The sequence below is a fragment of the Parasteatoda tepidariorum genome, chromosome 4 (genome assembly GCF_982258835.1).
Source record: "Parasteatoda tepidariorum strain Cologne lab strain chromosome 4, Ptep-v5.0, whole genome shotgun sequence".
Taxonomy (NCBI): Eukaryota; Metazoa; Arthropoda; class Arachnida; order Araneae; family Theridiidae; genus Parasteatoda; species Parasteatoda tepidariorum.
In genome coordinates, this window is record NC_141758.1 from 35908733 (window position 1) to 35935305 (window position 26573).

The 26573-nt window shown below is 27.4% G+C and overlaps 1 protein-coding gene across 2 annotated transcripts in view; it reads right to left on the reverse strand.

The window, feature by feature from the left end:
• LOC107447719 (uncharacterized) overlaps nt 1–21856 on the reverse strand; it is a 97910-nt gene extending 76054 nt beyond the window's left edge. The window contains exon 1 of one of the 2 annotated variants that reach the window (XM_087160917.1): nt 21008–21856. In XM_087160917.1, coding sequence (XP_087017043.1) covers nt 21008–21083 — 76 coding nt within the window. In that variant the 5' untranslated portion in view covers nt 21084–21856. The remainder of the gene's footprint in view (nt 1–21007) is intronic. The other variant, XM_087160916.1, reaches the window with a different exon arrangement.
• Between the last annotated feature and the right edge of the window lie 4717 nt (nt 21857–26573).

Sequence of the window (26573 nt, forward strand, 5' to 3'; positions counted from 1 at the left end):
GTATAAGGGGACCAACTTTAGTTTTTTTTTTTTATGTAGAAAATAAATAATAGAAATAACTTCGACATTTTGTAGGAAATACATTACACTTTTATCTATTTTTTTGTAAACGATTTCAGTCATACCCTTTAGCAGTAATAATAATAATAATAATTCTTAAGTACGAGAAATCGATTAAAGGTACAACGGGATATCGTACCTTGGCCAATTTGCAGTCACTGCTTGGATATCACTCATTATGAGTTCCTTTTTTAGAATCTAATTAGTTGTTTGAATATGGATATTCCATTTAAATATGGTATTAATTTTGGTATTAACTATGGTATATTGAAACTTTTTTTTTCGTGTAAACTGTATAAGGGGCCATTCAAAAAGTACGTACATCCCTAAGGGGGGAGGAAGGGATTTGCTATTTTGTACGGTTTTGTACCATGGGGAGGGGGGGACGTATTATACAAAGTACGTACATTATAAGCATACACCAAATTTAAATTTGACTTTGATGAATAAATTATTTTAAATAAATATTTAATTTTATTCAAAACATAATTATTTTAATTTTTATGAAAAAGGGGGATAGACCAATAAAATGTACGTACTCTAAAGGGGGGGGTAAGCCATTTTTATTTGTGAACTAACGCTGGATTTCTTTTTTAAAAAAAGTATTCCAATCCGTTCAAAATTTATTGTACTTTGAAGTGATATTTCAGAACTTTTTCTAACTTCTTTTGCTTTATATTCTTAGGTTAGATTTTGTTTTGCTGTGAAAAATGTATAAAACTATAGAGTAAAAATTACGAAAGAATGTCGAAAAATATATAAAGCGTATAGAGGAATAAAATTTTTAAAATTTGATAATTAGTTCGAGAACTATTAGATTTTAAACAAAAACAAATTGGACTTGGACAAATCCTTGCTGGTCAATTTGTAACCCGCAGAAATGGAACTACGAAATTAAAAATAGACTTACTGAAAAGGCTATATTTAATTCTGAACTTAATACAAGTCTTTTTTTTTACTAATATAATTTGTTCGAAGGCTATTTCATAAGCGCTTCTTTAAACATTTTTTCAATTTTTTTTTTTTTTGCTTTGAATAACTACTAGTTATTTTTTGTAGTAGGAAAATTTATCTATCTGTTTCGAGATATTTATATTATATGCTCACACTTGAGTTTATGTCTAAAGTAACAAAAAAAGCAAGAGTTGGGTACTAAAGCCTCCTTGTGTAGAATAATAATAATAACAGCATTGAGATTATTATGCTTTTTAAAATTCTGCACTTAAAAAAAGAACTGACTCCCTCTGAAAAGCATTTAGAATGTTTCTTATCATTCTTTCGTTAAAGAAAATATTAAAACACAACTCGAAGTAAAACTTTTAAATTTACATTGTATATTTGTCATAGGCTAATTAAAAAGCTCCCGGCTCTCTAAAACTGTCGCTGACATTTTGAAATACGCAAGGCTGATTGGAAAAGTTTTCAAATTTTTCTAATATGCGTAATATTTTTTGACTTATTATAATCAGCCTATAAGTAGGAAATGTTCGAAGATTTACACAGTCAGTCTGAATTTGTTGGGGGTGCTCATTGCAGTAAACTTCTAACTAAGCTATCTACAAGATGCCTTCACAACTTTGGGTATTCACAGACTGCCCACAATAAATCAGGCTTATTGAGCAAAGAAAGATGTATTTTCTATTCAGCCTAAAAGCTTGGGGATCAATATAATAAGTCCAAAAAGCTTGGGCTCAATATAATAAGCCCAAAAAGCGTCAGGCTGATTATAAATTACAGTTTTTTTTTTCGATTAACACAGCACTATGCAAAGTAAAGGCGGCAGTTTGAAGAGAGCTTGATTATTAAATTAGCTTAGGCTGGGCCGTGGTGATTCAGGGGGTAGAGTGCTCGTCTTCCAATAAGGTAAACCGGGTTCACATTAGAGTGACCGGCTGGTGGATTCGAATTCCGCAACCGACTCGTACTGGCCACAATCCTGACGTGAAATATCCTCAGTGGTAAACGGATCATGGGTTGAAGTCTCCTTGTCGTCAGGCTAACCATGGGAGATTTCCGTGATTTTCTTCTCTATGTAACACAAATGCGGGTTAATTCCCTCAAAAATTCCTCCACGAAGGTGAATTTTCCCCAGTACTTGATCCAGGAGCTTCTTTGTCTTCTGGATTGGGTTCAAAATTACAAGGCTACGAAGTTGAACAATGGTTGTCGTAAACTCAAAATTGGTCCGACTGTTCACCAACTGTTATTAAATAAAATAAAATTAGTCTTCGATATGTGTACTGTCTTGATAAAAAGAATGGCTGGATTTTAAATGAATAAATATTTGAAATATTTAAAAATGATTAAACTTTCTGAACTTTTGGCAATTCAGAATGATTTTTGAACTTAGATATAATTAATTGAAATCAATTAATAACTTCACAGTTTTGCGTAATGATAAAACTCCTCAAATTTTAAAAATCAAGATCACAAACACCTGCCATGTCCAAAAGCAATGACTTTTCTTGATAAAAGCATTTTTAAAATTTTCAAAAACAGCATTTCATAATATCTTGAGAAGTGCATAACTTAACCTATTAGTCATATAACTCTTTTGTATAATTCTTTTGAACTCGCAACATTTATTAATAACCTATTATTCGAGTAAAAAGGTACTTACTGGTTATGGAGACAATATGGTGACGAATACTCTTCCAAGTTATCGCCAACACATACATTGGTCTCCATAACCGATAAGTGCATAATTTTAATATCGCGAGGTATTGTCAAAATTATCAATAATTAACATTACACCGTGATATTTTCCCAATCTAACCAACTTATACTATATTTTACAATGGTAAATATGTTCTGCTACCTAAATAAAAGTTATCTCTGATCTACTCACGGCTGTAGTGCCAAGAAGAAGAGAAAGAAATAACATCAACGGTCAATTCAATAACTATCGTTATTAATAATATTAATATTCGCAATATTATCTTTTTGGTCTGTTACTTAATCAATAATAATCACGATATTATCATATTCGATAATAAGAGTTATCAATAATGGTTATGATATTTTGTTTATATATGCTTTGTTGTTTGCGATATGTATATCTATGAAGGCGGTATTGCCGTATTTGATATATGGTGTGTATTATTGGTCTCTGTGACCTATATAAACAAAAATCTGGCTTTGATTCTGCGTGTGGACGAATTTGTTTCATGGTCTCTAGAAGTATTCTTTAAACCGTTATTTCGTATGACGATGGAAGCTATCGGTAACAAACCTAATAAAGCATAAAGAAACAGAAACAAAGGACAGCTAAATTACAGAAGCCAATTATGCAGAAAATTAAATGAAATTCCATCAAAAAATTTAAAACAGTCTCAAACAATTAAGAGGAAGTGAAAGATATAGTGGGAAAAAAGAAATCACTACAATCCTTTTTCCTTGTGTCTTAAAACATGCTTTTCGAACAACATGAATAGAAATAGAGTAACAAATCATGACCCGATTAAGAACTATCAATCTTTAATGAATTGAATTCATTAAAATCCACTTCGAACCAAGTACGTACGATTCAAAAACGTTAAAGCTTACAACTTTTCTGTACACACAACCCCTGAAGGTGATAAACTAGTTTTATGTTTAGCAACAATTATCATGTTGGATGTGATTTACTTTGGATCTTCGTGTGGTTTCAATTAGAGTTAATCGTTATTTAATGTTACAGTAATTTCGAAACTGTTATTCTTTTTAAAATAACTTTTTTTTTAAATAATGAAGGGGGTTTTTAATCATTTTTTTGTATCTTCAATGGCAAAGTCGAAATGGCAAACTTAAATCAATGCATGATTTTTTTTAAATTATAACTATTATTAAATTTAGCGATCATATTGAAAATTTTGAATTTTTCAAATTAGTTTTAAAATTTTTATTTTACAAAAACAATAAGTAAGGAATTGCATTTTTATACCATATCCATTTCAAATCAAAGCTATGAAGATTGTAAAATAATGACATCTTCTAAGAATAATGATTTCTATTCTGTTTTATTTCAGTAATTACAACAAGAATTACTACTTTTATGCTGCACCATTATATTGATATTGCGTATTACCTTTTAAGACGCTAATGATTTTTCTCCGTGTGTTTAGTTTCATTAAATAGATGAATTTTATAATCATTAATTGGAAAATGAATACGAAAAATTCATATTTTATGAATATACGTTCAAGACTTAATATAGTTTTTATAATATTATTATCAAACCACCTTTGGCAACGACAAGTTTTATCACCCTTACAAGCTGGCTGCTACTTACAGCTTCGAACTACATGGTATAGCATTTTGGCAAAATTTCATTTCAAAATTAAGTGCAATTATACTTCAAACACAATTTACACTGGATTCCTAACTTTAATTTATATCATTAAACAAAATCCTAATAAATAAGAAATGTTTAAGAACGATAGCTAAGACGAAAATAAAAATAGTTTAGTTACTATTTTCTGAAGAAATCAACATAAAAATGTATAAATAATAATATCCTTTAATTGAATATTAGTTAAAAGTTGCTTTGTAGTTTCTTTTATAGGCAACTAATATCTCTTTGATACATCGCTTATCTATTTAAATCTATCTCAGCAAATCGAAAATCGTTGCTGTGTTTTTAGTATTAACACTATCTAGTTTTGACATCAAAATTTTTATCCAACCTATTTAACTTCCAAAATATCTTGTGATAAGTTTTACTTAACATTACATCAGAATTTTATCGTTAATCAATATAACAGCTACTTTTTTGAATGCTAAAATCTCACTTAAAGCTTAGTAACAAATTCTCACAGATATACATTTCAATCGTTTTTAATCGTTACTATCAAATTTAACGTCATATTATCGCCACAAGGACTTTATTGTCAAAAGAAAAAAGAAATTCCAACCAACTAATAAACTATTCTTTTGTAGTCCTTTTAGTCTAGATTCCTTTTTAGTCTATCAGAAAAACGTAGTTTTAAGAATTTCTATTTTATTGTTCTTAATTTATTTCAATTGCTATTACGAATAGAAATAGTTGACTTTAAATTTTTTTTTTTCAAAACAAACATTTATTTCTTAATGATTTTAGTTCGAGTTTTTATTCAAAACATCGAAGAAATTTTGGGAATGCTCTTGTATTCCAAATAATTTGCTATCGTCTATCTTCGAAATTCTTATTTTTAATGCGCATACATTTTATTGTTGTTTTAAAGATCTAAAGACAGTAAATATTGTCAATATCATGGTCATAACGTATCATGGTCATAATTGGTCATTAATATTATCATGGTCATAACGTAACGTTTGACCTACGTGTGAATTAGGGTTGCTAAGATTTAAAATAAACATTGAATTGAAGAATTCCTTTTTTAAAAATAAAGTTAGTTATTATTTTTTCATCCTTCAGATTAGTTTTGTTTAGAATTTTTAAAGTTCACTGAAATGTTTGAAGTCAATTGCATGAAATTTTATTTCATCTTAAATTATTCATCTTAATACCTTTACGAAATATTTCGTTATTTTCCAACTATTTCTGTTTAGAATTTTATTTAGAAAACGGAAAAGATTGCTAAAAATTTCAATATATACTAAACAATTCGCCGATTACCGATTTCTTTGCAACTCGAATTGTTAACGTCCATTAATTTTTTACAGTTATTTTAGAGGATAAATTCCATCTACCATTTGTAAACACTGTCCAAACATTATTGTTTATCATGGTCATAACTTAAATTTTGACATACGTGCGAATTAGGATTGCTAATTTTTAAAATAAACTTTGAATTGAATTTTGGAATTCCTTTTCTTAAAAAAATGTTAATTAAAAATATTATTTTTTCTTTCTTCATATTAGTTTTGTTTACAATTTTTTAAAGTTCACTGAAATGCTTAAAGTCAATTTAAGAAAGTTTAATTTTACTCTTAAATTATTTTAATAGCTTTACAAAATAATTTGTTATTTTCCAACTATTTCTGTTTGGAATTTTATTTAGAAAACAGAAAAGATTGCTAAAAATGTCAATATATACTAAACAATTCACCGATTGCCGATTTCTTTGCAACTCGTATTGTTAACGTCCATTAATTTTTTACAGTTATTTTAGAGGATAAATTCCATCGACCATTTGTAAACACTTTCCAAACATTATTGTTTATCATGGTCAAAACTTAAAGTTTGACATACGTGTGAATTAGGGTTGCTAATTTTTAAAATAAACTTTGAATTGAATTTATGAATTGCTTTTCTTAAAAAAATGTTAATTAAAAATATTATTTTTTCTTTCTTCATATTAGTTTTGTTTACAATTTTTTAAAGTTCACTGAAATGCTTAAAGTCAATTTAAGAAAGTTTAATTTTACTCTTAAATTATTTTAATAGCTTTACAAAATAATTTGTTATTTTCCAACTATTTCTGTTTGGAATTTTATTTAGAAAACAGAAAAGATTGCTAAAAATGTCAATATATACTAAACAATTCACCGATTGCCGATTTCTTTGCAACTCGTATTGTTAACGTCCATTAATTTTTTACAGTTATTTTAGAGGATAAATTCCATCGACCATTTGTAAACACTTTCCAAACATTATTGTTTATCATGGTCAAAACTTAAAGTTTGACATACGTGTGAATTAGGGTTGCTAATTTTTAAAATAAACTTTGAATTGAATTTATGAATTGCTTTTCTTAAAAAAATGTTAATTAAAAATATTATTTTTTCTTTCTTCATATTAGTTTTGTTTAGAATTTTTTTAAGTTCACTGAAATGCATAAAGTCAATTGAATAAAGTTTAATTTTACTCTTAAATTATTTTAATAACTTTACAAAATAATTTGTTATTTTCCAACTATTTCTGTTTGGAATCTTATTTAGAAAACGGAAAAGATTGCTAAAAATGTCCTTGTATTTCAAACAATCCAGCGATTGCTGATTTCTTTGCAACTCGTATTGTTAACGTGCATTAGTTTTTTACGGTTATTTTAGAGGATAAATTCCACCGACCATTTGTAAACACTGTCCAAACATTATTGTTCATCATGGTCATAACTTAAAGTTTGACGACCCCAATTTTTTACTCAGCAATTTTAAATCTATGCGAATTAGTGCTGCTTTTATCTACTCCCTTGCTCCTCCCCACTTCTTACCCGCTTCATTGGCGGAAAGTATCTTTAGACATTGAAAAAGTGGGTCAACATAAAAGAGCTAATTCGTCGGCATGCCCCTTGACATTGCACGCCTTCATGAGCAAAAAATTGTTGCCAAACATTTTTTCTGTCTTATTTTGATATTTGTTTTTGTTTTATGTATATTATTACTTTTTTTTAGCATTTGTGTTTCATTTTTATTGTTGCTATTAATAGATGTGTTTTTAAAATTGCGAATCATGTACATTTTCTTTAGCAGATGTGCTTTTGAAATTACAAATCATGTATATTTGAAAGAATATTTTGCCGCCCGTCATAAATATCAAAGGTTTAACCACAAATGAATTTATTTTCTTCTAAATTAGGTAGTGTTGCCACTGAAATAGTCATAAAATATCGTTAATTAGATTTCCCCTTTTGGAGTAATTAAATTTGTTTGTTACGAAAGGCAAGGAAAAATCTTTTATTAGTTTTAAAAGTAATGCTTAGAGGTAAGATGTCTGGAGTTTTTTACACATTCATACCAGAAGTTTTATTTCGCACGGGAAATATATATTAAATAAAAATCGTTCCTTTCATTTTTCTTTAATTATTCGACCTATTTCGTTTTATGTATAATTTAAAAACCTTACACAAATTAATTAGAACAGAAAAATCTATTCCTTCGGTCAAAATTTATTTAATGAGTAACTTTTATATTTTGTGTCTTGTTACAAAAATCTTTGTGCGTCGCATATCATAAAATAATATATTAATTGTATTGGTAGGTTTCGAGTTCATCTTTTTTTTTTAAATAAATATAATATTTCTAGATAGAATTAATTAATGGACTTATAATTTTCTAAAGTTTATTATATATTGCTGTAAAATAATTTACCTAAATGCTACGCTAAAATGTTTCTCTCTGTTTAACAATTTCTTTTTAAATTTTGCTGATTTGTAAACAATTTTGTTATTTATTATTTATAGAAATGTTTTCTCAAAATTGTAATATTTATTAAACGTTTAAGGCCGGTATAACCTGGTTGGTAGGAAGTTGAGCTCATGGTCATGACTTCAAACCACTCCGGTGAAAGAATTAAATTGTAAATGGAGCCCGTTGAATTCGTCGGGGTCACCAAGACCTCAAAGTTCTAATAAAAAAAATCAATATCTCTGGGAGTACTGAATTGGAGATTGATTGTTCTCTGATTCAGGTCAAAATTACGATTTGTGAATGAATGAATGGAGTATGATTAGATCCTCCCTGTAAAACGGGTTGTTACGTGTGTGCGTCTGAATTCATATTCTTGGGCATAGAGAACGTCACTGAAAGAACGAAAAACGCACTCTCTGCCTTAAAAATTCACTTTATTTTCCAAGCTGGTTTGCTGGTATTGGCAAATGGCATTGATGGGACTAATGGCATTGGCATTGATTTATTGGCAAGTGTAACAACAACAGCATGAAGCGTTAATCACTGTTTATAAACTCGTTTATAAAAAAGGTTGTCCTTTTTTTACTATAGAAATCATATTTCAATAATATATATCATATCAAATTTTTTGTGTTGTTTAATTGAATCACTGAATTAAAAAAAAAACGGCCAAAACTAATTTTTCCGGAGAGACAAGAAATTTAAATAAAGCTTTTTTTTATTTTTTGATACTAAAATATGGCTGGTTATAAAACATTCTATTGCAATTATGCAATAACATCACTTGATTTTTAAATTTGAAAAATAATTAGAATCAGTTTTTCGACAAAATCTTAAAAAGAATACAATACATTATTTTTAACAAGCGAAAATATTCATAATTTGTCATTTAGAAATAAAATAAAGACTTCGTTTAAGTCTTAGACTACATATTTATAAACATATTTGTGTAGATTCATAAATCTTTTGGATTATGGCTATCTGTGCTGGGCCAGTCGAAAATTTCTTCATAGAAAGACAAAAACTCATTTGATTTATAGTGTGAAAACTTTTATATTATCTTCAATTTTAACGGTAACGTTACGTTATCACTATGTTACGGCGAATGACCAAAATAGGTGGTTGTTGACTTTCACCGGTGAATGTCGACAAACACCAAATACGTAGGTGAAAGATCGAATATTTCATTACATTCTTGTACATTCGGACCCTCACCGGTGTATGTCAACAATCACATAGTCGCTTTAGTGAATGTCCGAAATATTTGTTATATCCAATTTTATATTAATTTATTCGTTGATATTATTATATTTATTTGATATATTTATATTTATTCTGTATTTTAATACTTACTGACGATAGATTAGAAGAAACATCAGTGTTTGGAGTATCGGGCAAATATATACCGGGCAATGGCACTTGACCTTAAAAAAACATCAGTGTAGGGTATACCGGGCAGTGGCACTTAACCTTAAAAAAGCATCAGTGTAGGGTGTATCGAGCAAATGTATACCGGGCAAATGTAAATGTATGGCCCAATACTCCAAACACTGATGTTTCTTCTGATCTATCGTCAGTAAGTATTAAAATATCCAATAAATGTAATTATATTCACGAATAAATTCATATCAAAGCGAATGTAATAAATATTTCGGACATTCACCAAAGCGACTATGTGATTGTTGACATTCACCGGTGAAAGTCAGAAATAAGGGTATTTAGCAAATATTTCGAACATACACCAAGCGACTACGTGAATGTTGACATTCACCGGTGAATGTTGACATTTTCGAGACTTCGGTCATTCACCGTAACAACTACACATCATAAAATTGTTAACGTTGATTTTACTTGCGATAACCTAACATAATGAAACCAAAGATAAATAATTTATAACGTGCATTCTTTGGCATGTTATACGTGAACCGATGTTCGGAGGTAATTACATAGTAAACAGTTAGGTCTTTAAACGTATTTACAAAGTTGCTGTGGATCAGTTCAGAATTTCCGGATTTATATTCGGTACATACATATAAACATCTGCTTTATTAATATAGATTTATAATTATAATTTTTCATTTTCACTCCAAGGTTAAATCACCCAGTAAAATAACTTATTTAAAAATCTTATTTTTATTTGGGCTGTTAACTCATCTTAGCCCAAGTTTAGACTTTTCTACAATATTTTGTAACATAATATTAGATGTAGCAAAATAACTTGGAAAATTAATTCAAAAAATTTTGCCTGAAAAGCTGAAAATATCGTTAAAGTTTTGCGATGTATTACAAAATGTTATGAAACTTTCAATATTTAAAGTTACGAAAGATTTAAAAAAAACCTGAGTGATATCATATCATAAATGGAAATAAAAAAGCATGCTTAAAATTTTTTTAAAGCAATTTACGTAAAAAAATAATTTCTGTTAACGTGTGATACTTTGTGAAGCATCATTAGAATCGCTTATAATAAACTAAGTTCTCAAAGTATAAATAAAAGAGATAAGTTTTGCTTTAGTTTTTAATGAAGGAAAAATCAATTATCTGCAGATTTTGAGCTTTGCGAAAAAAGAATTTTTTTATTGTTGAAAGTTATCATTTGTATTAAATTTTTTTTAATTTTTTTGTGAAAATGAAGAAAGGAAGAATTATCTCTATTCTAGGATATCACATAAAGTAGAGAACAATGCATAAATCCTAAAATTTTTGACCTAAAAAATATGATGCAATAATAAAAAAAAATTTCGTGCTACGTGCATTGAAATTTAACGGAATTTTATTTAAATTATCATTTTTTATTATGAAAATAAATTAATTAAATGGCATAAAATGTATTTTAAAGTTAAAAAACAGAGTAAAATTTTCGAAAAATGAAAAAAATAACTGCTTTTTTATTGTTATCTGACTGGTTTTGAATAATCCACACAAAAAAGCTTGTTTTATGTAATTTTTTGAATTTTTTCCGAACACCACGATTTTGTGAGAAAAAAAATTTCTTTTTAAAAATTCTACGAGCAAAAAAAACTACATTTATGTAGGTTAAAAAAATCAAAACAGTATCAAATTTGGATGATTATTTTTTTAACTTAAGAGTATTTATAAACATTGAATTATATAGACGCTGATTTTTTAAATTTTTGTTTTACTAACTTGATAAAATGAAGATTGAAATCTATGCAATAAGCTAAAAAAAACGTATGAAGTGAAATTTATCACAATCGTTGCTAAATTCATTAACATAATTCTTTCTTTTTACAGGTTTTTACTGTATTGTTTCCCCTTGAAAGTAATATTATAAAGTAAGAGAAACAAAAAAAACATTTTCTAGCATTAAAAAATAAAAATTGGTACATTTTTTTAATGAAATGTTTTTTCATGGGGCTGAAAATTGCTATATTTGTGATGGAGGAATCTGTGAAGGAAAACTTTTCTGCGAAGAACTACGACATAAATAATTTTTTTAAATGAAAAAAGTAAGTAATTCATTTTATAGAAATGTAGCAGAATCTTCTCCAGAACTTAATTCAGGGTCAAAATTTTATATGTTTAGTAAAAAACTGATTTAAATTAAACAAATAAAACAAATACGAAAGTCAAAAGATTCAACATTGTATGCTTTGAAACACAAAATCATAATATTCACATAACTTCAACTTCCACTTTTTTTTTTCTTTTGAAAATCTCAAAAGTAAAACGACGCTTCTAAGCTATAATTTAATCCATATCTGCAAAATAACAACACAACAAGAAAACGAGAGCAATCCTCCTATTCATGCTTCATCGTGTGGCAACAATGCGAGGATCCAGATAGAGTTCCAAAAAAGAACAATTCTATAACGTGATCATGATGGGAAAACTGGCATAGAAATCGGACTACACATCAACAGAGATTGGAAAAAGTTTGGTGTGAAGAAAGGGTCAAACTTTGGAGTCTTTCGAAGTTGGTTAGTGGAACGCGTCGACATCTTTTTAAATCCGCCTGTTTCGTGCACACTTTTCCCTCCGCTTCGACATTAAAACCAAGAGCCACACATCGGCTTGCCTTAAAACAAAAGAATAATAGAGGCGTTCATTTACTTCTAGCGATACATTTTCATTATTTAGAGATATATTGTCTCGCGAGTGGACACACAACATGCAAATGGTCATTGTCTTGACTCGGAGCGACTGATAGTTGTTTATTAAAATAATGATTGAATTTGGGTATGGTCGTTAAAGATTGGAGCACAGTATTTCAGACTTTGTGTTAAAACAATCTGCGCCCTGCTTTATACAAGATAATTGTCACTTCTTTTAAAAAGAAATGAATGGAACTTGAAACAATCGGGAATTGATGGTTATGCCTGCTTGTGATAAGACGAACGGTTTTGAGATTGAAAAAAACATATATTTTAAACAATATGGGCAATGAATCATGTATTGCTCAATTCAATTATTCCTGAATACGCTAACACATTAGTATTTTGAAAAGATAAATTATTTTCTTTTTCCCACCTAAGCTATTAGATTTAATGGTATAATTATATATCCTTTTAATTTTTCTGCAAGGGGAAAAAAATTTGGTAAAATTACCGTTCAGTATGATAATGACATTTCTAGTTTGAAAAAAAACTGTAATTCTGTTTAATGAAATCAAAATGCATGGTATTGAAACAATTAAATTTGTATTTTTTCGGTTCATATGGTAACAGTTTACCAAAAATTATTAGTTATCAAAATTATAGTTACTGAAAAATTAATTTAACCCCATAAATGGTTTTTATGCCATAGTTTAAGGAATCATGAAAAAATTATCACATTAAAAATTTTTATCACATATTGCAAAACCGTATTTTATTGTTAATTTTACCAAAGTGATTCGGTAAAAACTATTGAGCTTTCTGGTGCTCCCATACAGCCAAAAACACGGTAAATTTTACAGGGTGCGTAGCGTTTTTTAAAAGCCCTTAAAGGTGCTTATTTCATTGGGTGTTTTTAAAAAGTGCTTAATTTTCCTTTTTTCAAAATGAGTTTTTTCCTTTACCATGTTGATTTTCGCTAAGGAATTATGCAAAAAGACTCAGTTCACATTGTTCTATTCAACGTTTTCACAATTAATTCAAACGCAATCAATCCATTTCGGCGTATTGTCAGTCCGTAAGGTATGAGAACGCCATTCGTTTTACATGGTTCAAAATTTCATGATTTTTGACAATTGTCAAAAACAATGCAGAAAGGTTTTTTTTCGACATGACGGTTAAAACAAGATAAAACCGTCAATTATCAAAAACTTTGCAACCTCGCCTAATTATGATATTTTTTTAAAGTGCTTAAAAATATTTTTTGAGTGCTTGAAAAGTGCTTATTTTTTGTTGAACAATTTGGCTACGCACCCTGTTTTACCATATTCTAATAGTTTTTACCATACTTTTTTCTCAGTGGGCCTTTAAATGTAAATTTTTTTATGGTAAAACATATATTCTATTATATGATATTGTGTGATCCATTTATATCATATTAGAGGCCAAAATATCATAATTTTAAATAGTGAAAAATAAAAAATAGTATACCCTAAATAAATTTTTGTTGAGAGATCGGCAATTTCTCGACCTAAAAGGACCTCTTAAACAACTGGTTTCGAAACATAAAAATTAAAAAATACGACTTATAAAATGTTTATTTCTCTGGAACAAAATAAACAGTCGTTACAGGCTGAAAACACGAAGAAAAAAAAGTTCTAGAATCATCAGGTGTGATATTGTTTTAGTTTGAATATAGAAAACAATTGGACAATTAATTGAAAGCGAAAAAAATTTAAACATAAATAACTAATATTTTTACAGCACACTGTGCTAGTTTTAAAACTGAAACCAAAACCAAACTCACCGAAATGCGAAAATAGCACTTTTTTCAAATTTAAAACGATTAAGTTTTCCCAATGTATCATCATAATACGTATTGCAAAATTTCAATATAACTCATCAAAGTCATTTATTTCATAAAAAAAAGAAGTTTCGAAACAGAAACAATAACAAATCAATGAAACAAAACTAAACATTTTTCAATCGCACTAAATTACAAAGAGAGCATTAAAAACAAAGACGCAGTAATTAGAGCAAAACTAAAAAGCGCCAAAACTTATAAGTCTTTTTTATTTATGCAATCAACGCGTGTCAGTCTTTTTTCACGAAAATTGGGACTTCAATAAAACACGGCTTAAACAAGTACTTAACATGTTTTTTTAAGTATGTTTACCAATTGTAGTGTTCTTGTCTGTTAATAAAATGGAAACTTAAGTAATTGTCTGGCAGGAAAGATATTCAACGTAAGAAAGAAACATCTTGACCGAGAGGTAATGTTTACCATGAGAATCACTTATGTTGTTGATTGGACAATCATTATTGAATATTCAATTCAGTAGTGCTGTTCTGTTTTACTTTCGCAAATGTAATTTGAAATTTGCGCAACAATTGCTGATGATTTAAATATTATTTGTGTTAAGAAACAAAAAATGCTCTACATTTTCGTTGATAAAATTTGATATTTAAATCTTTATGTGTTTAATTTATAAATGCATCCACTGTTTAATTGCAGTGAAAAATAATATTAAAATAATAATTTATAATTATTCGGAAAGTTCTTGCTGGTAGTTTTTGAGCCAAATGTAGAAGAAACCGGAATATTAGTTTAAAAATCATAGTGGCAGGGTAGTGTTAAATCATTTCAGAAATTTTTTTTTCGTGCAGCTTTAACCCTTTGTCTCAGATGGGACACCGTTGTCCCTATCATATATCTTATTCTGATGCTCTAATTACAAGTAAAATTATAATTCGGAATTTTTAATTATAAAAAAAGTTTAATATTTAGTAAAAAATTCTGTAAGATTATCGGAATTATATTTGTACTAAAATACAAAATCCAAAAAAATGTAGTCTGAATTTTTTTTCATTTATATTCAAAATTTTATCAATAGTTGATTTTATACATTAATGAAATTTCACGGATAAACAACTGTTTCTCTTAGATCTAAATAAGTTTTGGAAAGTTATTATTTGGAAGTGAGCCGTGTTTCGAAGATTTTACTTTTAACGCAGAAAACAAAGCACCGGTGTTCCATGTTGTATTCCATACCCATAAATTATTAGAATGTTAAATGTAATTTTTTAAACTAATTTTAAAATATGAGAACTAAAAGTTCTGTATCAAAGTGCTGATAAAAAGGACTATTGAAAGTTTGTCATATGTTCTTAGTAATAACCTTTTTTTTACTCTCTACATTTTCTATCTCTTTATTCAAGCTGAGGCAGGGCGTTAAACATTTTAAAAAATGACAGAAGTAGAAACCACACCACTAGCTGTATTTGAAAGTCGAAATAGTTGATCACTGTAGGTGGCTGGTTAACAATATAAAGGACTACCAGAGGTAATACATTTAAATTTACAGAAAAAAAATTTAAAATTTTGAGAAATATTGAAAAATTTAAAATTTTAAATATCTTATTTAAAACTTTGAAATAAATCTTAAAATTTTGAAAAATTTAAAATTTTGAGAAAATTTTGAAAAAACATGTTGAGAAATGGTGGAAGTAGAAACCACACCACTAGGTGCATTTGAAAGTCGAAACAGTTGATCACTGCAGGTGGTTGGTTAACAATATAAAAGACTACCAGGGGTAATACATTTAAATTTATAGAAGAAAAAATTAAATAAATAAATAAGGTACCGTGCCGAAAGGTCGATGGGTATTTACCTAACGGTAACTTGGTCGATGGGTAACTAAGAACAAAATAACTAATTAACGTTTGAAGTTTTGCTCATAGGATATGTTAAATTAAACACGCGTATGGTTGATAGTTTAAGAACCCTCCTCGGAAATATTTCCTAGCGATATTCTCGATAACTTCTTTAAATTTTATACAAATTCTTAAAAAAATTAATGCACTCATGATAAAACTAATATTTTTAAAAAGTTCATTTTTAAAAAATGTAATTTAACAAAATGGTAATACTTTGAGCATAAATTACATTATTGTTTATCATTTCTGCACTTAGTGAAACGCAATAAAACTTCTCACCGATCATCGCAAACTTTTAAGAAACAAGTATATTAGGTTATACATGGTATTACTTCTAAAAAATATTTTTTTTTTTGACTCAGAGAATTTTTTAAAATTTTTACGCCACCAAACGTGCAATACTACAAATAGATATAGCGTACAATACATTTATTATTCCATATATATGGTCTGCCATTTTTTGATATAATTAGTAATAGTTGCAGTATTTCATGAAATATTATGCGATAGATACAGCAAATAATGGATATATGCAGTATCAGATATATTTATTATATTAGGTAAATGACAAGAAAAAACAATGTATAAAAAAATGAGTTGAAATAAATCAGCTGTGAAATTTAAAAAAAAATCTGTTTTGAAGCAAGGCATGCAAAATAAAAGTAATGGTACAATTAGAAAAGTTAGATTGAATCAATCTCTGTTGATAAAATACATTTTTCTACGCCTTAATTTAAACAGCATTTAGACTAAAATTTAGCTCTAATAAGTATAATAAAAACAAAAATATGTTCATTTTTAACTTTCCATTTATCCTCAGCTTATTTCTCATCGGTTTTCTGGAAATTCTAGTTTTCAAAATTATAGTTCCTATTACCACACAATGCCTACAAAATACATAATTGAAAAATAAATTTAACCAAATAAATGGCTTTCATACTATCTCTAAGGAGTCATAATGAAATTTCTAATTTTTATCACATATACCAAATTTTATCACAGATTAGAAAACGATATTTTATTATCAACTTTTCCAAAATCATTACCAATGAGCTTCGATAAAAATTTCCAAGCTTTTTGATGTTCCCATAGAGCCAGAAATACGGTAAATTGTTCGATATTCTTGTAGCTTTAACCATACTTTTTCTAAGTGTAAAATATTTATCATTGGTATGCATTTTAATGACTTTTCAGATTGAATTTATTAAAATATTTGCTGCCTATTCTGGCCACTTTATCTTAAACAAACAATGTGTCTACTTTGTAGCTCTTAAAAAGAATTAATACATTTTGACTATTTTTGGAAACTGCATCTAGGATTAAAACCTAATTGGTATTTTATTAACTATTGGTGTACATATTAATAATTTTTCTAATTTAAAAAGCATCGTAAAAATTTGCAGGACCTGAGAATTCCGACTTCTTTTTACCTTTCCATGAAATAAATACGTATTGTTAATTGAAATAAAATTAAATTTTTAAATTGCTGAAAACTTTTTATAAATAAGGTAAATTGCACTTATATTAGTAGAATCTTGTTTGCAATTACATTTTCTAAACTAAATATTATTTTGTGGAAAAACTTGTGTTACGTCTCTATTTTATAGGAAATAAAAATATTCAGCATTTCTCACAGAAAACCCAATTATACTTTAAAATAAAATCCGTTCTACTCCATTCGCTTCAAGGTAAACTTCTACTAAAAACCTGCGGAGATTACGCCTAGCCAATCCAAAACTAAATCCTAACGAGAAACAGAATCGAGATTTTAAATGCCAAACGATTTAGAAATTCTCGAATGGCAACGAATCCGACAGGTGGAAGGGAAACATGTGCGTTGATTAATAAAACAATGGCTAACTCTTTCTTTTTTATTATTATCTTTGAAAAGTATCAGTAAGTGTGAAAACCTCATCAGATATAATACAAAATCTATGCACATTTTATCCATTTTGGGTTAATTATATACATTTAAAATGATAAAAACTGCGATGATTGGTTACGAATAAAAGGTGTCGGTTCTAAAAGAACTGCTATCAGATGGAATTTTGTTCCTTTTGTTTGAAAATAAATAGGATTCATGTTTTCACTGATTCGGAATCTTAAGTTCTGAAAAAACTGAATCGTCTAGTATCTAACGAAACGTTATTCAAGCGCAAAGTAGGAAGTAATAGCTCCATTGCACATAGTGTAAAGAATAATCGGAAGTCAAAAGAAATTGAAAAGATTTATTACTTCGTTTCGTTCTTTATTGATTTCAAAATTCTTATTAAATTCTCTCTATAGCGTAATATGATCATTTTAAATATGAATGTTAAAGTTTAAAAAATAAATTTTCTATTTTAATGTTAGCGGTATGATGCATATTTTATTTTAAAACAATCTTTTGAAAAGTTATTTATTAAAAATATTTACATTTCTGTAATAAAATATATTACTTAGTCTAGAAGTACTTTTTTAATAATTAAATATATTTTTGAAAAAGGAATGACATTTAAAAACAAATAAGCGCTCAAAACGATTCTTCTTTTCTTTCTTTTAATTTAAGCTTTTGTATCTGGTAATTCACATAATAATCATTTTACAGTATAATTTTTTAAACAAAATAGTGATATTTTTAATTGTTTTTTGTAAATTATTTTACTGATTTTTAAAGGAAGTGGGAAAATTAATAAAATAAATAAATAAATTATTTTAATTAAAAAAAATACATGCATTTACAATAAAAATTAGTTCGTAAGTACTTTCATTATATGAACAGAGCATTATTTTAAGCTAACGTTGGCTTTCGTCATTCTTTTTTAATCTTTAAAAAATACTGACAGATATGTCAGAGGCAGAAAATAACAAAAAATAATAGAATAAATAAAAGGTAAAAAATAATAAAGTAAAGGGGAAAACTATGTTACATTCTCAAAATAATAAAAATAGTTCTCAAAATAGTTAAAAATTGCAAAATTTTCCCAAAACGTTTAAAATATTAAATTAAAACTATAATTCTTTCATGCAACTTGATGATCTTAAAAACATTCTAAGTTTCCAGTTATAACATTTTTAAATTATACACAATTTATTATAATAATTAACTCATCAGCAGGACGATGATAATTACTCATGGCTAATTCGCATGAAGTTCCTATAGACAAAAAAGATCCTGGTATTTTTCCATAGATAGAAGTTAGCGATTTAATTTTCTAAAATACATTACATGCCATGTTGATTTTCAAAAGACTAAGGTTACCATGTTTATTTCCTATATACCGTAAACCCTATATGAAATATTACTATTTTAATTATTCTACAGTTAAAAAATTTATTCTACATTGCCGAGTTATTTTTTCATTGACAAAAATTACCATGTTAATTACATAAATACAAAAGTGATCGTGATATTTTTTTTACATGTAGCACCTTTAAAATCCATCAATTAAAAAAAACTCAATTAAAATAACCTTACATACTTCAAAGCAAAGAATCTGCGAATCACGTTTTTCACCTCACTTTTCGCCAAAAAGATTCAAAAATAGTTAAAAACTTAGCTGTCGAATGTTGAAATCAAATATATCATCTGAATTAAGGTCTGAAAAAATTTATATTACTGAAATGTAATATCAACTAATGACGAAATTAGTAGCTGGTGTGATTCTTTTAAGTTTGTAAGGTAGTTAAGTTTGTAAGGATTGTGGTAAGTTTGTAAGTTGCGTTTGATTATTTAATTTTCATACTAGTTTTCTTAACTTGATTTCTACAGTTTTCAATAGTATATCGAATTTAAAAATTTCCTTTTTTATTTGGAATATACCTTGAAAAAATTAAAGCTTATCATGTTTGAGCATTTTTAATGCATCAGTTAAAGATATCTTTTATAGAATAAAGTTTTGATACATAAGTTTTACACAATATATATATATATATATATATATATATATATATATATATATATATATATATATATATATATATATATATATATATATATATATATATATATATATATATATGTATAAACTAAATATTTTTGAAAACCTAAAAAGCTTATATAATATGTATATGTTTAGATTTTATCACTAAAGTATGTACAATGATGTGGAATTCCGTTATTTAAAAATCATCCGTTATTTTAAACATGTCCTTCATTTAAAACTAATTCTTGGGAAAACAAATTTTTACTTTAGTATAATTGAATGTTTTTCATATCACACAGAAAATTGAAATTAAAATCGTATTATTAAAAGAATATATTTACCTTTGCATAAACTAGATTGTTTGAATGTTACGAAACATAATAAATACCAAAAAAAACTTTATTATAAGTGTGAATGTTTATAACGTTATAAATGGAAAGTTAAAATTTTTTTTGGAAAGAGCTTATTCCCTGTTAGCTTATTATAAAGCTCATAGAGCTTTATTAAAAATATTGTTCGAGAATTCAAGTGTTACGTAACGTAAATCAACAATCTAATTTTTTCTAAACAAAGCAATCAAATTCTCCGTAATATAAGGGCTGAACCTTTTTGTAATAAAAAGGTGAAAGTACAAATAAACATAAATATTTTTTTAAAAAAACGAGTAGAATAAAATATATTCTACATTTACTTTCGCATTTGTAAATGAGGAATATTGAATTATAAATACTTAGCCAATTTGGCAGTTAAAAAAAGGAATTATCAAATTATAAGTATTTATTGGTAGTTAAATGTGAAATGTATCAGGTGACAAATCCTAAATTATCATTAACGATGGGTTGTTTCTTTGTAACTAAAAAATGAAATGGTTTTAGTTGTAAATATGAAAATAGTTTTTAAAAAATTCATATCAAATTTATGTAAGTGAAAATTAAATTTGCAATCTCATTATAAATGTAACTTATAATGCAATATGCAAATATATCTGTAGTAGATTGAAGAATTAAGAAAAACGATTTGGAGAAAAATGTAACTCCAAAGTTATGTATTACAAGCAATTCCTTTTCTTTAAGACAAAACATTTAAACGATGAAAAATATTCTCTTTTTAGTATTTATTTATGGATTTATAGAAGCATTAAGCTATGTATTATTTAGCAGCTATTATTAGTAACATGATTAAAAAACAATGTTAATAAAATACATAAAAACAGAGCTTACCTGCACTTCCTAATAAAATAAATGTAACTAAAAGTTTCTTCCAAATCCCCGTTTTCATTTTTAAAAATAAATACATCGTTACTGAAGAGATTCTTTTTGATAATTTTGTACTATATCAGATTGTTCTTGTAAAACATATAACATTCTTCCAGATGTTGAAACATTTATTTAGCCGGCACAAGTTTATTTTAACCATACATTACGAACAACAATTTAACACTCTTTTATGGTCTAAGCATTATTTTGCCACCGTTTATACGCTGAAAACGACACAAAATGCTCTCAATATATGAATCTCAATATTAGTAATATGTCTTCGTACTATAAATCTCTTTTTATAAACGATGAAAGTAGAAGTTCTGCTAAAATGAAGGACTTTAAAATTCCAATAGTATATATCGTTTTCTCAAAAAAGTCGTCTGCAAATAATATTAAAATCTTCTTTACTTTAATTTTTCTAAAAATTATCTTTTGATGAACTACAAAGAGATATTAAAATTATCGTTTTCAGCAAGATTATCAGCAAATTATTTCCAAAAAGGACTTTTTTCAGCTTCACAATATATTTTAAATAATATTTCTGTAATAAATCCAGCAAAACATTTCAAAATAAAAAATTTTAGCAAAAATATAATTTAAAGTCAGAACCGGTATTATTAAATAAATAGAAATAAATTTAAATAATTTCTCTTGAATATACTCCAAACGATATCATGCAGAAGAAAATTTCAATAATCGCAAACAAGCAACTTTCTACTATGAACTGGTTCTTCTAAACAACTAGCCGTCAATATGCTTTCTGAGATTGTTCGCTGGTGAGGCTGATCTGCGGACTCGTTCAGCCAGTTTGGATTGCCTAAGGGAATTTAATCGGGCTTTGAAAAGTTCTTTTTTTTCTTTTCTTTCAAAAAAGTTAAATTAGTCTGCCTACGTAATGAATTGTATTCGCGTTGGCGTTTTGCCACAGTGATGGCGATATATTTGGCGTACTTAAGCCCCTATTTTATTATTCATTTGATTCTATGTCATTGAAATTTTTATAAACGTATATAAAATCGAATTTAATAACTTGGAATTTATTGATATGGAACATAAAAATACAAAAGCATAGCATGAAATTTGTGACAATGAGCATGGAAAATTTAATCAAAACATAGAATGAATGAACTTCGATCATTCACTAATTCGAATAAACTGGTTTGTTGTTATTAACATTTATAAATATTATAATCATGTTTTTATTATTTAAGAGATAAATTTTTCCGTCCATTCAATATCTTAGGTATTTTATTTAAACTTTTTATATTATATATTAATTTTTAAAGTGAAAATATTATTATGTCGCTTTTGCGGTAAACCGAAGTAAAAGCGATTTATTTTGCTTACTAAAATCCTCATTCAAGCATCAATATTGATTTCATGTTATTAAACATTTCAAAAACATTTAAAGCATCGAATTTATTATCATGGAATATATTAAGATGGGGCATAGAAACGTTAAACATTATTTATAATGAATATGGCTTGAAATTTTATCATTATATAATTCGGATAAAATGGTATCAGTAATTACTGCCTAACTGTCATAAATATCATATTAAAGAAGTGTTTTATTATTTAAAAGAATTTTTTCCGGATTTTGATATTTTAGGTGCTTGCTTTAAACTTTTGAAATTGTTTAATAATTTGAAGTAAGAAAGCATTTTTATTTTTATTATGAAATTGAGACGAAATGGACTAATCCTCTATTTTCATGCTTAAATATACTTTGCTTTTATGCGTAATAGTACCTAAAGGATTTGTATATTGCTTTAAAAAAATGACAGCTTTACTCTAATCAGTCGATCTAATATTCTGACTAAAAAACTCTGATATTCAACATAGTTAAAAAGACAACAGTACTTTGGCCACTTGGTTAAGGCTCAACTCTTGGAGACATTACTCTAATCGACACATTAAAGTTCAATTTTCACTACTCTGGTTAAAAACTTGAGATTAAGTGTTAAAAAAACAATAATGTATCTCTTATTATTCAAATAAAGTTCAGGTCATTGCTTTGTAGGAAAGCTGAGAATTTTGAATTCGGATTAAAGCATATAAGCAGCAAGATTCACATAAAAGTGACAAACAGTTAAGAAAATTGTGTACCTTCTTGGTTATAGACAACTTTATCTGATCCATTAATTAAATAACATTGCAAATCAATGTTTCCTTACATCACAGACAACGCTTCTTACATGTTTAAAGCGTGATGCACTCCCACAGCAGCCCGTTGTAGGCCAAGGGGTTCATGAAAGTTAAAGTTCCAATATTTCGTGCGGAACATTCGTGAGGAACATACATATTTATAATGCTCATAATTTTAAACATAACCTCATGCAAATGTTTTAAAATTAACTCAATATTAGTCAACGTAGTAAAATCTATGACGAAAATATATAGCGTTACAAAGGTTCTGTATCTAGCAAAAATATGAATATAAAAAACATAAATTTACAAAAATGTATTTTTTAATTGTATAGTATTGTGTTGTGTGTAGTGTACTTAAATAGAGACAGACTGTATAAATTAAATAACAAAGCAAAAAATTTATACTTTAAAATTCTAAAAAATATAAATATAATTAAACAAAATGAATTTTTAAAAAATGGAATCTATAACGTTTGGTAAAGGGAAAACAACTTTGGTAACGTGATTGATCGACAAATAATAAAGTAAAAATTATTTTCATAGAAGTAGTTAAATGAGATTTATAATTGACGAAGTTCTAATAAATATAAACTTACCATATAATTAAAAAATCTTTAAGAGTGATTTCATTTATCGATGCAATATTTTCATGCAATGAGTGCTATTTTAAGGATATTGAAAGGATATTCGTCGATGAAATCAATTTTTTTTTAAAGCTACTGCCAGAACATGAGCTATAGATTCTGATAAATTTGTGTTAATAATTACTTGTCATCTCTGAATAAATACAAAGGTACAAGTACAAATCATACAAAAAAATAATTACTTTAATCGTAACTGGCTTAAAAGTATTAAAAAAAAATTTATATTTTATCTTAAAAGAATAATGTTAGAAAAAAAATTTTAGAAATGTTAGAAAACAGCAACTTATAAAGCAAACTCAATTGTAAATCAACGAAACAAATAAAAAATTTGAATTCGAATCTTCTTAACAATTTTTATTAAATACTTGAAAAAACAATTTCGATAAGTGAAATCTATGAAAGCTATTTTTTTAATATTTTAAAAGATGAAAAGATATTAATTGTAATAAGCCTAAACTTTCAAGCACAATTTCACCATACAATAAATATGAACTAGTTTTTTGTCCTATTATAAGTATAAATTCAACATAAAATAAATACATTCTAGCTCATTATATTATTATTAAGTACAATTTTTATTCATTTAATTCAATTTTTATTTGAGAATATATTCGATTTTTTGTTGACAAAATAATATTGTATTTATTACAAATGACAATACAAGCATCAAGCGTTTCCTGACCGCTACAAGTAGAATTTTATAGTGAATAAAAATTTCTGTCACTTTCTAACCAGTTAAAGTGCTCGAGTTTCAGCTGGAGACTTATACCAATTACTAAACTTCCTTAATTACTAAACTATTCGACTAACTCAAACTGACAGACACTTAACTAAGAAGAAAATAATGAGAAAAAATTAAAGTTTTAAAATCTACTTTTTTCAAGTATAAGGAAAAAGATAAAATAATTTTCATTATTGTCAGTTAAAATTTCCCTGCATCTTTCGATGGTGATGCTTCGTAGTGACAGGTAAAAAGAGTGACAAAGGAGTCAATGGCTCCAGATATCCAGCGAAAAGGATGGCATTTAACACTAGATTGCCTAAGGAAATCATTTTGACGGCTTTTAATCTGAATTAGAAAAACAATGATGTATATAATGACACAATTTCTTTGACTTTTTTACAACATATTATTTTTTTATTGTTAATATTTACTAATAACTTGTTATATAACTGTAAATAATATAAAAAATATTAAAAATTAATTTTAAAAAATTTCTTTACACATTATTTATTCTTTTGCAATCCAGTCATTTTGTCTGCTTTTGGGCAATATAGGTATATACTAAATTTCAGTCTTTCTAGTGTTAATAAACGACTAAAGTATACTAAAACTTTAAATCTATTAATATCATATGCCTAAGCAAAATATTTTATGATGATAAAAATATGATTTTCAAACAAATTTATTAAGAAAAATGTATAGCCTTTAAATTCAAATGATTTATAAGTTTTAAACAAAATTAAGAAAAAAAATTTTGTTGGTCCGTGATAGTCCAGTGGGTTGAAAATCAGAATCCTGTCCGGGGGGGGGGGTTAATCCTCGACACCACTGAGACTTACCGTTTATGTGATATGCGTGCTCGTACAATCTGTTAAAACGAAAGTCATGTGTTCCGTTTTCTGAGCAGTACCATGGGTACAGGGATTTGAAGAACATTTCCTTCCCCTTCAGGTCTATGTCTAAATTGAGGAAACTGCCTTCCGAATGTGTGGTGCTGCCATCTATCCACGGGGTTCTGAGCTAAAACGTACTTTCCTCCTTTCAGTGCTCTCTTGTCAAACGAAAGGTGCTTGCGAAATTGTCTTGTCCAGGTGTCATTAGAAACAGCATCACGTTTTTTTTTTAAATAATAAATTTTCCATCATAAAATTTTATTATTCAGAATTTTAAACATGCATTTTAATTTTTAAGAATATGCAAGCTGTTTTTTTTTTCATTAAATTGGCTTTTCTTTTGTTCCTTCTACTGTTTACATTACAGCCTCGTTTCAGGGGAATTTAATCAATGAATTTGCCCACAGCATTCCCACACTTCTGCACGCCATTACCCTAGCCCATTTCAATATTGACAAAATGAAATTGGTTTCTGCTTTTCAATCTATATACAAAACGTAGTTTTTAAAAATTTTATGTCATTATTTTTAAGTTTGTGTCGAGCGGTAGTTCTCTGTAAGCGGTATGTCGAGCGGTTCTTCTCTGTAAATTCAGAAAATTGGCAATAGATAATACAGTTTCGTTAAATAATTTTTTTCATATTTTCAAAATTAACTTTACTTTAACAACGAAAATATGTGAAATACATTATATAAGTTTCCCCTAATTACAAAAGAGAGTTGAACAAAATCATGAGGAATCGACCGAACACTTTTCAACCAAGTGACTTCTAAAATAAATAATCAAGTAAGATGAAATTTCCGCTTTCAACATTTTTGTTTTTACTAAAGAAAAAGTGAAATTTGGCGAGATATCTGGCTCCTTTTCAAATTCCCTTTTCCCACCAAAACGAAGCACGGTTGAAATGTCATGATCAAAATGTGCCGTCCAGTTAGCTTCAACGGCTTTAAATCGAGGACACCTTCTTATATGCATGATTCCTCGCTTCATTTAGCAGGTAGTTTGACTTTTAAATTAAATATGCCAAAACCATTTGGAATATTTAGCATTTCAACTGCTTTGTTAATGATCTAAACTAAGCAAATGTGAGGAAAATATGGAACGTTTTGTGCTAC